We start from the raw sequence: 17,856 nt of genomic DNA on the forward strand, positions 1-17,856 counted from the left end.
ATAAAAATCCTTCGAAAAGCTACACATTATTTTACAAATTATTTTCTAAAATAATAAAAACAAGTTATTTTAATCTTATATGTAAGTTAATTCCAAATAGAATTTTTGTTGAATAAGATATAAATTTAAAAATTCAGATATTTTTATATTTATCGAAAAATAAATTCTCTTTCCCTTTAAATAAAAGGGAAATATTTTAAAAGAAATCTTGCCGCATATTTATTTCCCTTTCTAAAAAAGGCATGTTACATAAGTCGATTCTCGCAAGTATTGTTGCCTCTTTCGCGATGCTAATTGACTGTCTCGATTCGCGTTGTGCGTTATATTCTTAGCATCGAGAGGCTGTCATCGCGAGGGTTAGCAATTTGACAGTTTAAACAAAATAAAATTAAATAAAATAATATGTTATAAATAATATGTTTTAATACTTTAAATTCGAATATAATTTTTGACAGTTATCATAGCTAATTTAATATTTTTGACAGTTATCAGCTGATTTCTGTCAAAAAATATTAATCGCAGATAAAGTATTATAACGTATTATATTACTTACAAAATATTATTTTAATTATAATAATATATTGTAAATAATATAATATGTTATAATATATACTTATAAATCTTATAATATATACTTTGTCCGCGATTAATATTTTTTGACAGAAATCAGCTGATAACTGTCAAAAATATTAATCAAATTTAAAGTATTAAAACATATTATTTAAAATATATCATTATTTTATTTAATTTTATTTTGTTTAAACTGTCAAATTGCTAACCCTCGCGATGACAGCCTCTCGATGCTAAGAATATAACGCACAACGCGAATCGAGACAGTCAATTATACAACAATGTAAAATTTGAATCATCATCGCGAAGATAAATAGATAATCAAATAAACAAATAACGAATAAAAAGTTAAATAAATTATAAATTATATTTACCCTATCTCGTTGTGCTCCGCCGTTGTCCGATGCCTTCCCGGACCACCGACCTCTCTCTCTCCACACCGTTTCTTTATGGCACTCACTCGAAACATTCGCGTTATTTTTTTCGTTCGCGACGCGCGGCGACGCCCGGATTTTAAATATTACATTTTCGACGCGTTTCGGTAAAACGCGAGAATCGCGAGAGCTTATTCGCGCGCGAATAAAACCGATGCTCTGTTTTCGCGTCGCCTCTTTTTTAAAGGCCTACTTATCGGAAGTTGGACCTAACCTCATCGAACGACGATGATGCGGCGACTCCCCCGCGACGCACTCAGATTAGGTCAGGAGTCGCCGATATTCCACGAAATGGGCACTACATTTCACTATGTTTCATATTTCACAATTCAACGACGTAGAAGACACGCCGAAAAATTCCGGAAATTCACGTCGAAAGCGCAACAATATAATTCGATCCGTCTGTGTAGTAGACTCGCCCGTGCGATCGCGATCACGATGTCGATACATGATTTCGCGACGCAATCGGCTTTGTACGATAATTAAATACGCAAAAACATTAAACTCACACTTGTACTGTCGCGGACCGGCGATGAGCGTGCAAACGTTGATCGCGAACAATCGAAAATGCACCAAGCAACAGACAGGTTTGTGCCATTTACGGGACGTGCAGCACGCCAAGGTCGCAAACTCGTAATGGCGGTGGTCGCGGGTCGCGGCGTACTTCGCTGCGAACTCGGAGCTCGGCTCGGCTCGGCTCGGCTCGGCTCGGCTCGGCTCGACTCGACTCGGCTCGGCTCGGCGGTCCGGGCAACGCTGATATCAGCTGATTTCTGTCAAAACATATTAAAGCATTAATTTGCTAATTAAAATTTAAAATAATAAGATGTTATAAAATGTAAAATAGTAATATGTTGTAAATAATATGTTATAATGCCCTATCTGCCCTTAATATCTTTTGATAGAAATCAGCTGATAACTATCAAAAATATTAATCGAGTTTAATGAATTATAACATATTATTTAAAACATATTTTAATTTGTATGACATATTTTTATTTTAAAATTTAATTAACAAATTAACACCTTATTAATATTTTTTGTCAGAAATCAGCTGATTAAGGAGTTAATTTGCTAACTAATTTTTAAAATAATATGTTATAAAAATTAAAATATTAATATGTTTTAAATAAAATATGTCATAATTCGTTAAACTCGATTAATATTTTTGACAGTTATCAGCTGATTTCTATCAAAAATATTAATCGCCGATACGGCATTACAACATATTATTTGCAACATATTACTATTTTACATTTAATAACATCTTATTATTTTAAAAATTAATTAGTAAATTAACGCTGATATCAGCTATAAAATTTTAGCAAATTAACGCTTTAATCAGTTGATTTCTGTCAAAAAATATTAATCAAACTTTATATAAAAATATTATTCTTTTTTAGATAATATTTGAGGAATGACGCGCGCTTGTGTTTTTCTAGTAAAAACAAAATATGCATATTAAATCAGAAATTTAAGTATCATATTGACTGTAAAGCTAATTACGAATTATTTAGAATTATTCGACATCGCATGAGAATATCTTGTATATGCGAATCGCATAACTACTTTTACTTTTATGTCGTATAATGGCAATTTATAATCTACTTAAAATATATATCTGTATTATATTTGATATTTTTTAAATTATAATACCATGATCGATTCATAAATCAAAAATGCAACGGTAAAGTTGCGACTAGAAAGGAAAGTCACAGAGAGAATTTTCTTTTAGAATTTACCCTGAAAATCATCGTAATCGTGGGACAATATGGTATGGAAAAAGTTTTATGAGAATTTCTGATTAATATTTATCACAATAAATAATAATAACATCTATCACAATAAAATATAAATATGTTTGATTAATTTTACTAAAAGTATAGTAAAATTAATCAAACATATTTTATATATTTTTGTGATAGATATTATTATTTTTTTATTGTGATAAATATTGATCAGAGAAATTCTCATAAAATTCTTTCCATACCATATAGTCCCACGATTACCATGATTTTTAGGGTAAATTCTAAGAGAAAATTCTCTGTGTACTAATATGTTTGGGAAATATATTCGAATAAACATGTAAATTTATATATCAGAATGGCGTATCAAAAATCGTTTAAAGAATTTTTGCACTCGCAGATTTACTTCGCCCGAAATTAAAACGAATACACTTATATATCGATCGACGCGAACGAAAAGCTGCGCGCAAGTGCGAGTCGCGCAATTTCTTTCTCCCTCATCGCAAGTTGACACGAACCTTTAATATTCGCTCGAAGGAATCGACGAGGATGATGATGAATGACACCGGCAACAAGCGCAGCCATCAGCGGCGCGCGAATTGCAAATATTCGACGCGCGTTTACCTTCCTTTTCAAGACATTCATGGAGTTGGGCCAACGTACATATAGGCGGGAAAAGTAGCGTGCACTTACCTTGCGCGCGCTTCGATTGTGCGAAGATACGCAGACGGATCGATGCGAATCGCGGGAGGCAGCGGCTGCGTCGTGTCGAGAGAGACCCGCTCAACGTTGTAACGCGAATATTCCACCCTCTCAAATATATGTATACGCGATATATTATACGCGCCGTTTCATCCCGGCCGAGATACAGACGTTCCACGTTCGCGATGTTTTCGCCCGCGAGATACTCGATTAAATGGACTTGCTCAGAAATACGTTGAAGTTGCAATATTTTGAAAACGATGAAGTTGACGCCGAACCGCTTTCACTCTCGTTCTCGCGCTCTTTGGTCCCATTTCTATCAACGCGATTAAACTTAATGGCTGATTAATTTGCAGGATAGCCAACGGCAAGACTTGAAAATTTCTATCGCATCGATAATTAGATCGTTAACATTTTTCATGTTGGTCATCCTGCAAATTAACTAACCAGCATTAGTCGCGGCGGTAAAATAACTTTTTTTTTCTCTGCGACTTCACAATCTATGTATTCTACATATGTATAGAGTTTGATATATAATAATAAGTTTGACTATCTGAAACTTTTTGATTATAGACTTGTGATATATATATTGAAATCGATTCAACTTTCCTTTATTACATAATTTTAATGACACGACTATAATAATAACGCGGCTTTTTTACATTATATGACAAAAACAAGGTTATACATAACTTTTATGTTTCGCTCGATAAATGTCTCTTCGTCGGGGATACAGTGTCATCTTTGTATTCGCAATTTTTCATTCGTAGGTTCATTTATTGCGCAATCAACAGACATATATATAACTGGAGCTGAAGTGGTGGGAAAAGAGTAGCGCGCACTTACCTCGTGCGCGTGATTTCAAAACATAGTCTGTTGACTCCACTCGAATCGATAGTCGTCGCTCCGCTGCTCGTCTGAATTCTCGCGAGTCTTGCGGCTATGTTAATATTCCCGAAGTGCATATCGATACCTATTCAACGGAGAGTGCCGGGTACTCGTTGGAAAATTGCGAGCGAGTATCGAGGTTTGAGTACCCATCGCCTAGCTCCTAGCTAGATGGTAGTGTAGCGCGCGCGCGTGCCCCGCAATTACTTAATTGCTCGTATCTGATTGGGCCCGCCGCGGAGAAGGGATAACGGTGTCCTCGGTTCGTGATTTGCGCACCGCGCGTGCATCGCGCTTCCATTGGCCGGGTTACCTGGGCGACCGACGAATCAGCCATTCATTTCTGAAACCCCCGCGAGAGGAACAAGGACGAACTGACGGTACGAGGGATGAGATGTAGACGCGAGCGCGCGCGCGCGCGCCAGAGAGAGAGAGAACGACGAGTATCGAAGTTTCGAATGCGCCCGACATCGATAGCCGCTGCCGCGTTGCGGCAACATCGTGCGCGTCCTCGCGACAGTATACGATGGCCGATGCTCACGACTCTCGCGTGTCGTAGGGATCGTAGCGAAGGGAGAACGAGTGAATAAGTGGAGAGAAGTGAAGCTAGAAGAGCGGGACAGCCGCTCTCCTATAACCTAACGAGATACAAGTGACAAATGCCGAAGAATAGATAAAAAAAATAAATAAATAAATAAAAGCATAGAATAAAAAAAAAAAGAACACCAGTCTCTCGGTGGTGACCGGTAGTAGTAGTAGTGGTGGTGGTGGTAGTAGTAGCGGTGGTGGTGGCAGTAGTGGTGGTGACGGTGGGGCGCAGAGCACGCTCTCTCGCGGTAGCTGCGCCAAACGTCAGTGTCAATATGGCCGTTGGCGTGAGCGCAGTGTGCGTAAAGACGTGGCCGCGATAGTATAGTCTCGGTCTTCGATCCCCCTAACATGAAGTATACCACGACCAGGAGGGACGCTTTTACGTAATACACCACCCCTCCTCCTTTCCCCGGATATATCCCGGACGTACCCGGCACGTACAAAATGAACTGCACCGCGTCGGAGGTGGCGGCAGCCGCGAACGATGAGCAGATCGGCGCGGTACAAGGTACGTGGTGCATCATTCTCTCGAATCGCATCCTTTCTCTCCGCGCGATGGCGATTCCGTCGTGTGCGTTTAAGGTCACGTCTCCTCCGCGTCGTGCAAAGCTAACCCCGTCGCGATCGATTCCTAGCTCGTCGTCCTTGTCATTCGACCATCAATTTGTCGGGATTTCGACGAACTCTCCGAGAGAGCAACGCGCTAGCCGCGTGGCCTTCTCCCTCCCCCCTCTCCTTCCCCTCCCCAGGTTGCTCGCAAGCTCGTGATTAAACTCCGTGATTAAACTCCTTGGTTCATATGTGTTCAAGTCGATGAATGGTGCGAGTGCACGACGTGATTGGGAAATAAAAGTGTGCTTCGCCTAGTGCATCGAGCGCGAGAAAGAACGGACAGACCCGGTACATTTTCGTTCGTCCAAGGAATTTTCTCGAGGCAAAGTCTCCCGCGGAGTCTCGTGCACATTTTCTTTGTGAATGACGGGGCGGGATGCCTACCCTTGTTATTTCTCTCTTTCGACCTTTTTTTTTTTTCTTTCACCTCGAGAAATAATTACGACAGAGACGTCGCGAACGTCGCGATCGGAGAGTATTCCACGAATTCGCTCGACGTCGTTTCAAGACAATCGATACCGTCCTCGGGATTTACTATTGGCGTGTCCGCGTTCCTTGGCGACGATATTGCTTTATCGGTTTTCGACTCGCCGGTGATTCACGTTAACGTCGGAATGCCGAGAAACTAACGTAATCTTGATTGAAAAAAAAAAAATTCCGGAAACAATATACCGATGAGTTTGAGGAAGCATTTTGAAAGTTTCGATTTGCGGTGACTCTCCGAGCATTTAGAGGGTAACGTTTGTCTCGCCCTTCCTCGAAACTACATCGTGAAACGGCTCGGAAAATGTGGCATTCAGCTGTGTGAACGTTACAGAAATATACAACCGGCTTTTAGGCAATTTATAGTCTGCATGGGTCTCGGCACCTGCCGCAGCAGATGTTAAGAATGGTCAGGGTTGTAAGAAAATAATGGATAGTTTTAAAACGCGCGTAAATTATCGTATAAGAATCCAACAGTTATGTCGGCGAGAACCGATTTTCCTTTCTTTAATCGGCCAAAAAATTCCAATACGTTATTATAGATATTTTTCAACAAAATTGTTCGCGTCGATCACAATCAAATTATTCTACACGATATTGTCTGCATCGATCAAGTAACTGATAGTAATTTGGTGGAAACCGTTAGATCATTTTTTTTTTAATCGGCGAAAGTATTTTTTTAAAATAAAATTGTGTTAAAAAGATTGCCGTAATCGAGATAAAACATGGCACAAAATACGCAATAAAGATATCGAAGATATTTTATTAATTGATATTTGATGTCCTTATACATATATATACATATACGCGCACACACACATACACATTGTATAGTTTTTTCATAAAAATTTATTATCGTTTGTGTTATGTCCGTGTTTTACACTGTTACAAATATATGCTAAAAAATTCGTACATCTTGATTGATGTTTAGATATCAAAAACGCAATGTTTAACAATGGAAGATTTAAAATAAACAGTGACGACGCCAAATCAACAGTTATAGAATCATTTCCATGGGTCTCAGAATTTAAGAAAATGTGTAAATGTATATACGCAGACAAAAGTATGGCTTCTTTGGCAGAGCTTATGCAGTACTATATCAGGTAATCTATCACTCAGTATTTTCTGTAATATTATATGCAACTCACCAGTATTATTGCTTTGAGCACTGGTGTCAGGATACTATTGCATGACATGTATGTTACACTAAATATTCAATCAATGATACCTTTGATTAAAAATAAGTGTTGGAAAATTTTTTTTTAAATTTTAATTATTAAGTGACTTGAAAATATTTAAATTTATTTATTCAAAATTCTTTAATTTATTCTTCTTGTGTTTGCTGCTACATATTAGTTAAAATATTTTAACAAATATAAAACATATTTCTGTTGTGTGTTATCATCTTTTCCAGTAAATAATTTTGAAGAGGAAAGAAATTATTTATATTAAATAATTACAATTTAAATTTATTGAAATTAGTTTAGCAAAAAATATAAGTGTTATTTAATAATTCATTGTATATGAAAAACAGAAATCTTAATAGATTTTAAATGTTTAATGTATTGTCAGATTTTAAAAAATGTGTACATTTATTTATATCTATAACTTAAGATTTAAATGACAAATTATAACATAATAGTTGCAATGTAGTAAGAACATTTTTAATCTATATTTTTTGATAATTTGAATTTGTATATTTTATTTTTAATTATTGTTTTCTTTTTATTAATTCTCTTGGAAAGCCTTAGTTATTGTGTATTACACACACCATTTCCTCTATACTGTATCATTATTAAACTGATCTCGAGGGTCATTCTGCTATTGCATTGACCCTCTCAATTACTTAATCAGATTGTAACAGTCTGAAGGTCAAAAAGATATTATCTTATATATTGTAAGGCAACATTAAAACTATGAAATAAAACTATGAAAAAAATATTTAATTGTACCAACATAAGTGTTAAATTAAATATAATTTACAAATGTATAAGGATTTATAATAGATTAGCAATAAAATATATATATATATATATCTTATTTCATTAACATATCTCTTTAAAAAAAAATAATTAATACTTTAATAGATTAACAACATTATATTTTATTCCATTTTATTAATATATTTTATTAATATTCAATTTTATATAAAAATGTGATCAACTTTTAGATGCTAGTATTATATTTGACATTTATTTATAATTTTTATTACTCTTATTTAGAATATTATAAATTATACACATCTTAATATATATTTATTTTATAATGCTTGAGTACATTTACTGTTCATTCTCTTTACAATTAAATTACAAGTAATACGTATGCATTATAAAGGTTTAATTGCTTATAGTTCAAATGTATATTTTTTATTTTTATTACAGAAATATAAGTATCAGTGTGAATGAATGTTATACAAAGCCTTTAAAAGCAGCAAAGCTGAAGGATTCTATTAGTGAAACCTTATTTTTGTTCTTATATATCTATCGCGAGCTTTCTGAGGTAAGTTCAACAGTTTATTTTATTATATATTTTATTGCATATATTCATGTAATAATATTCAAATAAACTGAATTAATTTCTTTTCAAAATTACAATAGAAAATGTATTTTATTTAAATAATATATCCGATTTTATTGCATTATTTGCATATATAGATATGGATTTCTTTTTATATGAAAACTTTAACTTTATTATAATATCCATATAATTTTTATTTTATTGTATATGTAACTTTTTCTAATAATATTTATTTAACCAAACAAAAATCTTTTCAGGACCGTAATAGATCTATTTACTTAAATAATATGTCCGATTTATTGGCATTGTACATAGATATGGAATTAAAAGCTTCAAAAAAAAGTAAAGAAGATCATAGTAGAATTTGTACAAGACTTATTTCTTGTCTTTATATATATCTAGGTATGTATTTCAAACATTTTATATATGTATAATTCATCAATTTTATTACTGATAATAATCAAATTTCTCTATACTTTTTATCCAGAACATTCTATCGAGCATTTGTTAGATACTTTGATAAAAATACAACTTATGTCCCAGAGTTATCATCGTATTTTAGATCCGATAATGAAGTAAGTATACGATATAGACACAAAATCTAAATTTTTGAGGCGATTTTTGCCTATATTATTTTGTAGCTTACTATTTTAAATTAAATTTTATATATATATAATTCTATCAAAAAATTATACCATCCAAAATATAGTCTATATTACGTCATTATATTTTTGTTACTTATTTTTTTACAATTTACAATTGTTTATTAATAATTCTAATTTTTAAAGTTAAGATTAAGTGTGAAATATATATTTACAAAATTATTTCTGCATTTAAAAAATGTATATATTAAAATGTTTTGTACAATTGTTTTCTTTCTTATTTGGTTTCAGAAAAGTAACTAATAAAATTCCAGCGCATCCTGAATCAACTATTATGTACAGTCGTTGCTTTCTTATTTATTATCTTTGGAAAACGGTAAATAAGGAAAGGAAAAGTCAAATTATTACAACCGCAATTGCCTCTCTGGGAGCACCACCAGCTGCTTTCCCACCGTGCGTGTTAGAAGATGTATTACCAAAAGTGCCAAAGTGTCAACCAAATCCAACAAAATACCTAATGAACCTAATGAACCAGAAATTTGACATAAGAAAATGCTGCAAATTATTTATACAATTCTGTAGAGAAGATATATGGCAGAAAAGAAGTGAAAATGCAACTACTATTCCAAATTCACCCAAGAAGACTACTTTGCAACTGGTATGTGCATATATTTTTCTGTCACTTTCATATTCTTATAAATATTATGTTTTTTTTTATATTGTCATACAAACTATTCATATCATATATTTATATTGTAAAACCATTTCATTAAAGTATTATAGAACTTATTTATATAAGTAGAAAGTGATAGAGAGAGAAAAATCATTTTTATGCAATTGTCAGGAAATCTCTATTTTATTCATAATTATAATGAATTTTCACATAATATATGTAATCAGTAATAATATAAAACTATGATAAATAAATTGTAAAAGAGGTATAAGATATAAACAAATCTTTATATTAACAGTTTAATTTATTTTCATCGATATGAGATTTGCATAAAAATAATGTAATAGGTAATAGGTTAAGATTATTTTGATAGGAAAATAATGAAGCTTGTATTTTTAGGAAGTTGCATCACGCGAAAATGAAAATATGAATTGTATAAAAAATAAGTCTAATCTTACTTCCTCGGATAAGAATATGCAAAATAATTCTGTTTCATTAGATAATTTAAAATCCTCAAATTTAACAGAACAAGCAAATGTTAAACCTTTAGGCACGATTTCTACAAATATTTCAGTAGCACGGACTATTTTTAAGCAGATAAAACCAAAAGTGCTTCCACGAAAGAAGGCTAAAAAATCCAATAAAATTGTAATAATTGATCTTACAACTGATACTGTTTTCGAACGATGTATAAAGAAGAGGAGCTCGAAGAAAGTTGCATGGCTTGAAGAAGCTAAGAGAAAACTCGACGCAAAAGCGATAAGGGCATCACAGAAGAAACAGCAAATGGCAGAGAATGTTATCTCCTTGAAGAAAATGGCTCTTGATCAGCAATTGGAAGATTTTCTTCAATCCATACATGCCACGGAAAATACATGTTTAAAGAATAATTTGAATGCATCTGCAACATGGGACATACAGTTAGAAGATAATAATAAAATTAAATCCATGCAACATTTTGAAACAGAATGTAAAAGTACATTAACTAACATGATATCTACAAAACAATCAGTGGATGTGAACAGCAGTGACAACAATAAAATTGTTGAGATATCTCGAACAATCTCTTCTGTAATAGTTGATAGACCACAGTCTAATAAATCTAAAGCTTCTACAAAATTGTTATTGGATGTTACAAACGACACTAATAACATTAGCAATTGCCATGATGTTAATACTTCCTTGGAGGCAAAAAATGATGAAAAAATAAACAATAGACATAATGCACAGACTGTGATTAAACGACTGCTAGAAGAAGATATTCCGCCTGAAAGTGAAACATGTAAAAAAGTTGAAAGTTTAAGGAAAATCTGTGATTTAGGAACAGAGCACTCTAAAACTGTAAATATTCCTCCCGCGATATGTACTCAAGATTCCAAAGATGAAGATGTTGGTTCTAATCATAATGCTAATTATCTTAGTACAACTAAAGATAAACCCTTGTATGTAATTTCGTCTTCAGAACATACGCATTATACAAATAATGAAAAGGAAGAAACAATTGACAAAAGTACAGTAGAAGATATCACTGACAATGAAAAATCCGTGCAAGAACATGTTCATAAATTAATGAGTAACAAAACGCAGTGTTTGAAATCAACTGCAGTCAACAATGAATTAAATAAACAAAATTTTGCAGAGTCTGCAACAGCAGTTGAACTTTTTACTACAACAATTATAAATAATCCAGAGGTATCAATAAGTGATGCAATAGAATCTGAACGGTTACAACAACTACGCATTTCTGAAAATATAAAGCAACCAAAGGAGCCTGAATCTCAGGATGAATATGTATCAGCAAGACACAATATTGCAAATAATACTATAAGTCTTAGTATAACAGATGGAGACCATTCTAATGTACAAACAGATTTAGAAGTTGGTACTTGCATCAAAGTAAGCGAAAACACAAGAAATAGCAAAATCTCTAATCACAAAATCAGAGAAACTATTTTTGAAAATTGCACAGCTGATAAGAAAAATATTTCTAATATCTTCAATATGTCACTGTGTTCAAAAAAAGAAGAAGTCAATGATGAGGAAGATATCGATCTGAAAATAGATCATAAGAAAGGTGCAGAACTCGAATCCAAAAATTATGTTAAAGAATATAATATAGAAGAATTTAAAAAATCTTCTGTACTGCATACAAAAATTAACGAGAAAGATCTTCATAATTTTGACCAAACGCATGATAAGTTATTGAAGAAACTCTATAAAATATCTCACACGAAAAGTATTCAAGATTCTTCGGAAGATAAATGCGTCATTCAAGATTCAGAATTACAGGATAATATAGACGGACTTTCATTATTAGCCAATGTTATCGCAAGTCAACATGTGTCTCATTTAAAAACTGAGCGTGAATTACAATGCGAACAAATCAAAGTCAAGGATTATGCATCGTTAAGAAATTCTTATAATCAAACTATTGAAGATGAAGTTAATATCAACGACTCGCCGAATGCAGTTTCTCAAATTTTGGAAAATCCAACTGCTGACGTTATCAATAGAATAGTTGGAATTTATCCAGAGGACGCCTTGGATAAAGTAGCGCTTCACGTTGAAGTGACATCGACAACTGACACGAATTCCGACGATCGCGAAAATGATCTCAACAATAGCGTTCCGCATATCGTTGAAACCGCAGTAAATTACGAAACGGATACGTCTAACAATTTAAATATGGTAGAAAACAATGTGCAGTCGATAAAGGAAAATACGAATGTTATATTAAACGGGGAGACAGTCGTGCTGTTACAAAAGTCTCCCAATAGCAATTTGTACATCATTAATAAAGCAGTGGAGAATGCACGAGATCACAACAGCGACGATGAGAATTGTCCAGTTAAGGAGAAAGGTTGGATGATGCCATCGGAGGATTGTGCATCGTTCGAAGTCGTTAATATGTCGGAGCACATTTCTTTTAATTTAGATCTGCCGCAATATGGCAAAGAATTATCATGTCAAGAAAATAAATTTTCTGTCGGCAGGAACAAGGGTATAAAAATCGAACCCGAGGAGGAGAGCAGCTTGATGAGTATCACGGAAATGAAGTCTTACGGTAAGAAAGGTTCATTGTCGGCCGACGTGACGTTACCCGCGACATCGCAGATTTATCAGGACACGAACGTTGCGAATGTGAGCATCAGCAGCAAGTCGATTGATAAACGAAAATCCAAATCCATCCTTACTTACAGGCAGAACATTAAGCAAGAGTTTAGTAATCATATTACGCCAACTTGCGGAATACAAGGATGCAACGGGATACATACGCATCCGCACGAAGTGATCGATCCGCAGCATTCGTTACATATTCCAGTCACTCATCCCACAACGATACCCTCGATTTATGGGAATTGCGCCGCCGGTACAGATCTGTGTATGCCGTATCACAAGCATTGCACTTCCGTGTCGTGTAGTCTACAAATTAATTCCACTACTTCGCTCCATTCCCACACAAAATCCGCCAATTCATGTGGTAGATCGCATTGCTCATGCCTAAATTGTACGTACGACATAGTCACGCATTGCAGACAGTGTATACACCCTGCCACAGATTCCCATGTGTCTTGCATTGAAAGTAATTCTTATTTTTTGCCCGCGCATTCGTCAGTACAAACATCCGCCGTCCAAGAGCACGATAGGACAAAAAGTGAAGCGGTAATAAGTTTATATGACGATCAAATACTGCGTAAAATAGAGCAGAGAGTATCGCTACAGAATAATACGTTGGAGAAATTGGACGTGCAAAGAGAACCGGACAAGTTATTTAAGAAGGATATGGAAAACAAGTTGCCGCTGAAGAAGAGATTGAAGGCTCACGCCATGATGTCCATGGTGTATGAAAAGGTACCCATCAAAGCGGAAAAATTGGATAACTATCCTGGAATTCCCATGATGTCCATAGCAGCCTTAGAAGCACTAGATAATACGCAGAAGCATCCCACACAAATAATTCAATCATCGTACGAATTATCCCCCAACGAAGAAGTGGATAATCCACATGGCAGCTATCATTTCAATTCGAATATAGTGCGAAGGGATTACTGCAAAGATATTCATATTTCTAATGCACATCACAATCTTACGAAAGAAAGTACAAGAAATCACGAGCGCCAGTTTCGACCAAACGGTGATCAGTCTAACGCAGTGTGCCTAGAACGTTGTCAAGATAGGACGTTTAAAGCACCTGCGCAGCGTAGAGACGTAACAGCAACGATTCCGACATCTCTCAAACGTATAACGACCGAGGCATTGGAGCAAGAAAACGCGTGTAAGAAGGCGAAAAAGATGCAGTCATCTATTAGACAAACGAGAAGCTCAAAGAGAAAGGTTCCTAAGGTAAATTATTGTTACGATGATCCAGAATGGAATCCGTCCGGTGAGTCAAAACGAAGGCGCAAGAAAACTAGTCGATGATCAATACTATTTCATTATGAAAAGTCACTGCTGTAAAAAAAAATCTGTACAGAGTGGATAAATGTGTTCTTCAAGCTGTGTGGCACTGTAAATTTGTAAATATATGTACAAAGCAGAAGTGAAAACGTAACTCGTCCTAGGAAGATTTTTAGAGATAGACCGTTCAGCGTGTTCAAGATTAGTATCAGTGAAGGGATAGACTAGTTAAAAGATTCTTGCATAAAATATTTTTGATGTTTAGTTAGATATCGCTAGAAGCAAGTTGTAGAGAATTTTATTCCGTTAAACGTCATCTCTACCTTGCAATAACACAATATATAAAGCTTTGTAAGATAATATTTGTAAGTTAATATTTAAATTCTAATGTTTTCCTATTGTCACGTGGTTGCACAGCAACCGTCTGCAGTAAAAAAAATAATTTTCTTAATCATAAAATTCTTAAATTTCTATAAAATAAAATTTAAGTTTCTGTATATTTTCCATATAAATATGTATATATATAAAATCAATGCCAAACACACAGAAACTCAACAAACAAAGTGATATTGAAAACAAAATAATATGAAGTAATATCATTTTTGAGGTAAGGTATTAGATTTAGACAGGAAAATGATAAATCTTTTGCATCAATACCAATAATAATTTTATACAATAACAATTTTGTATAGAGTAATTCAATGAATTATTTACATAAAGCATGTTATTAAAAAAATTATATAAATTACATCACTTAAATCATATATATCAAAAACATTATATATAAATGTTTTTATATACTTTATTATTTACGTAATAATTATTCATTTCAATAATTAACGTCAATAATTATTATTGATGTATAACGCTTTTTCTTTACAATCGTTACAATAGAAAAGTACTCTACTATATTTTTGTTTTACGCATACACATGTATATGTTGCATATTTGGTAATATTCACGATTTATAATATTAATTGTGTGTAAATTTTTTCAGATTTTTGCAGAAAAATTTAGATTCGGGAATGTAACATGACCAGGTTGATAATTGAAAATTATGAGTATAAAATTTTTAATCCAACTTCCCTGAAAACACATGCAGAATACACGATGTACCAGGAATATATTTGCGTAGGTAATTCTGTAGTAATTATGTATATATGTAATAAGATTTAGATTTCATAGTTGGGATATTATTTAATTATGTGACGATAGTTTTTCAATTTGTATTTATTTCAAATATTAGAGGTGTACTATATGTGTATTTATGTATATATATACATATATATATATATATATACACACATACAGATTTACACATATTTTTATAGCATATATCTCTTATTTTGTATTTCAGATTAATTGCCCGCTTAGACTCTTGAGTAACTTCAGGCAAGTGTTTAATGCAAGCACATAATGTCAATAAATTCGCCGAATGGTGTAAAATTATTTGTATTGCCGTACAATTACAAAAACTGGAAATGTTTCAATTTGTTTCCACTTTGCAATTTGTTCTCTTATATGTATACATATAGATACAATCTTATATTACATATATCGAAAAAAGCTATTGTTTAATATAAATTTATACGTACAGGTACCTATCAAAAGAAGTAGAATAGTTAGTCAGCCGCGATTTATATATGACAACAATTTCAGATCTCGTAGAAAAAAAGAAAAGATAGTATGCTACATATAATTGAAAGTAATTCATATATTTTTCTTGTATGAATGTCCATCTTTCGTTCGTAAAATACGAATCACGTGCGGTATTCTAAAAAAAAAAAAAAAAAGTAAAAAAAAAAATAAAATGACCTAATCGAGCTTGATAAATAAAATAAAACAGAGACATGCAAGGAAAATGCACAATTTAGATATTGTATAGTTACCAAGATAGAAAAGCTTTACAACTAGCAAGCATTGTATAGCTTGTTCCTATGTAATTACTCAATATTTCAGTTTATACATATATATGGAATCTTGCTTTAAGAACTGATTAACATTAATAATTATATATATAGAGCATTTAATTAAATTAAAATTAACTCTTGTACTATTAGAAAAATTTCTGAAAACGATATTTTAAATGCTGTATATTATAAACAGTTCTAAGCTTAAAACTGTTCATACTCATTGAACTGTATTTTAATATTCTATGTTAATGATTTCAGAATCTATTAATATAAACTTTTTATAATATGTATTCGATTTGAACAAATTAAGTCATATTGCAAGAGTCTCTGTGTTAAACCTGAACCAGTCAGCATCACTATATTATTCTAATACGAATGTTCTAACTACATTTTTTAATTGTTTTGGGATATATATTTGGTTCAAGTAAATGCATAACTTCAGTGCCATATCCCTATACCTGATCTCATATCTGTGATCTTTAGCTAAACAGTAGCTAACATTTTGTTGTACAAAAAGAAATGTACCTTGTTAAGTAGTCTATTTGATAGATTACTTGTCACTGTCACACTTGTCATTATTGTACATTTATTCAGCTTCGTAAAAATGATTGTAGTTAGAGAATTTTTTAATTGTAGAATGCTCTTACGTTTATACTACAATGCTGTTTCCTTATTTTCGATTTTAAATTACTAAATCTTATACTTGATTGAAAAAAGCGCATCTATTTCATTACCGAATATCTTTTATTGTTATTATTTATTTAATTATTAATTTACAATGCGATAAGTCTGATAGGCTTAAGTTTAACACAAAACTATAAGTTATATACTATATATCTATATAAATAATTAGTTCGTCAAAATTGCCAAAAGTCTTCATACATATGGATTGAGAATATAAATAGATCATTAATTATAAATAAATTATTGTACGCGCATAAAGCATTTATTAAAAAAAAGGAGAAAGTCTGACATTTTAAACATTAATCGAATTAGTATAGTAAAGTACTTTATATCGGATGCCTCATTAATTCGTGTTCATCAAAAATTCAGTATTGTGTATGCGTAGAACATCTCTTTCATAAGTGATAAATAAACCTGTATTTACCTATATTTGTACATTATGTGCATTATATAAAATGTCGACCGCAAAAAATCGAGGTAAATATACTCCACACATATGAAAATATTAATATATTTACCTCTATTATATTCACTGAAACTACTAGATTCATTACCTATGAAATAAGAATAGAAATGTTAGAAACTCTCAACAGGGTAAATGTGTTGATATGCTTTTGAGATGTTTGTAGCATCAAAGTTATAATATTTTACATAAGTACGTATACTTATTCACTATAAAATTAGAATATACTGTACAGGGTAAAAGCGAAAAATACTCGGCATGCTTATAATGCTCATTAAGTTCACATAATTACAGATACCTTCCTTAATTGTATATTAGTTTTTTTTACAGATATATATCTACTATTACAATGTTCTTTTCTTTTCAATTTTAGAGTGTACGGCTTTTATTACACTTAATAATACTACTGTCCAAGATCTGTAAATATATTTTTAAGTGTATATTAATCACGCCGTGTTATATATATTGCAATATTATTTTTCCATGCAAACAAAAAATTAGGGAAATTACAGTACCGGTTTCCATATACAAACGTGTGGGTGTGTATGTGTGTGTGCGTGTATGTTATGCTAATATAATAA

General features: G+C 32.8%; 1 protein-coding gene across 2 annotated transcripts; it reads left to right on the forward strand.

Annotated features, from left to right (window-relative positions):
* The first annotated feature begins 4,310 nt into the window (after positions 1 to 4,310).
* Positions 4,311 to 15,350, forward strand: LOC145933084 (uncharacterized). 2 transcript variants are annotated; one of them, XM_083032536.1, is made up of 8 exons: positions 4,311 to 5,438; positions 6,957 to 7,128; positions 8,407 to 8,524; positions 8,800 to 8,944; positions 9,030 to 9,117; positions 9,436 to 9,802; positions 10,217 to 14,822; positions 15,213 to 15,350. In XM_083032536.1, exons 1-7 carry the CDS (start codon positions 5,375 to 5,377, stop codon positions 14,237 to 14,239), a joined length of 4,977 nt encoding a protein of 1,658 aa, XP_082888662.1. In that variant the 5' UTR covers positions 4,311 to 5,374; the 3' UTR covers positions 14,240 to 14,822; positions 15,213 to 15,350. The 2 variants fall into 2 exon arrangements, with proteins under 2 accessions (XP_082888662.1, XP_082888664.1); XM_083032538.1 differs by lacking the exon at positions 4,311 to 5,438 and adding an exon at positions 5,445 to 6,434.
* Positions 15,351 to 17,856: the final 2,506 nt, after the last annotated feature.

Source organism: Prenolepis imparis, unplaced genomic scaffold, assembly GCF_030444845.1.
Source record: "Prenolepis imparis isolate NDT839.2.m4 unplaced genomic scaffold, iyPreImpa1.0 SCAF_2, whole genome shotgun sequence".
NCBI classification, from domain to species: Eukaryota; Metazoa; Arthropoda; class Insecta; order Hymenoptera; family Formicidae; genus Prenolepis; species Prenolepis imparis.

What these genes read in the sequence shown, in the direction of transcription:
- LOC145933084 (XM_083032536.1), top strand. Translation starts at nt 5,375, where the DNA reads ATGAACTGCACCGCGTCGGAGGTGGCGGCAGCCGCGAACGATGAGCAG. An exon ending in CTTATGCAGTACTATATCAG is followed by an intron (nt 7,129 to 8,406) that starts GTAATCTATCAC and finishes TTTTTATTACAG; the next exon opens with AAATATAAGTATCAGTGTGA. An exon ending in TTGTCTTTATATATATCTAG is followed by an intron (nt 8,945 to 9,029) that starts GTATGTATTTCA and finishes CTTTTTATCCAG; the next exon opens with AACATTCTATCGAGCATTTG.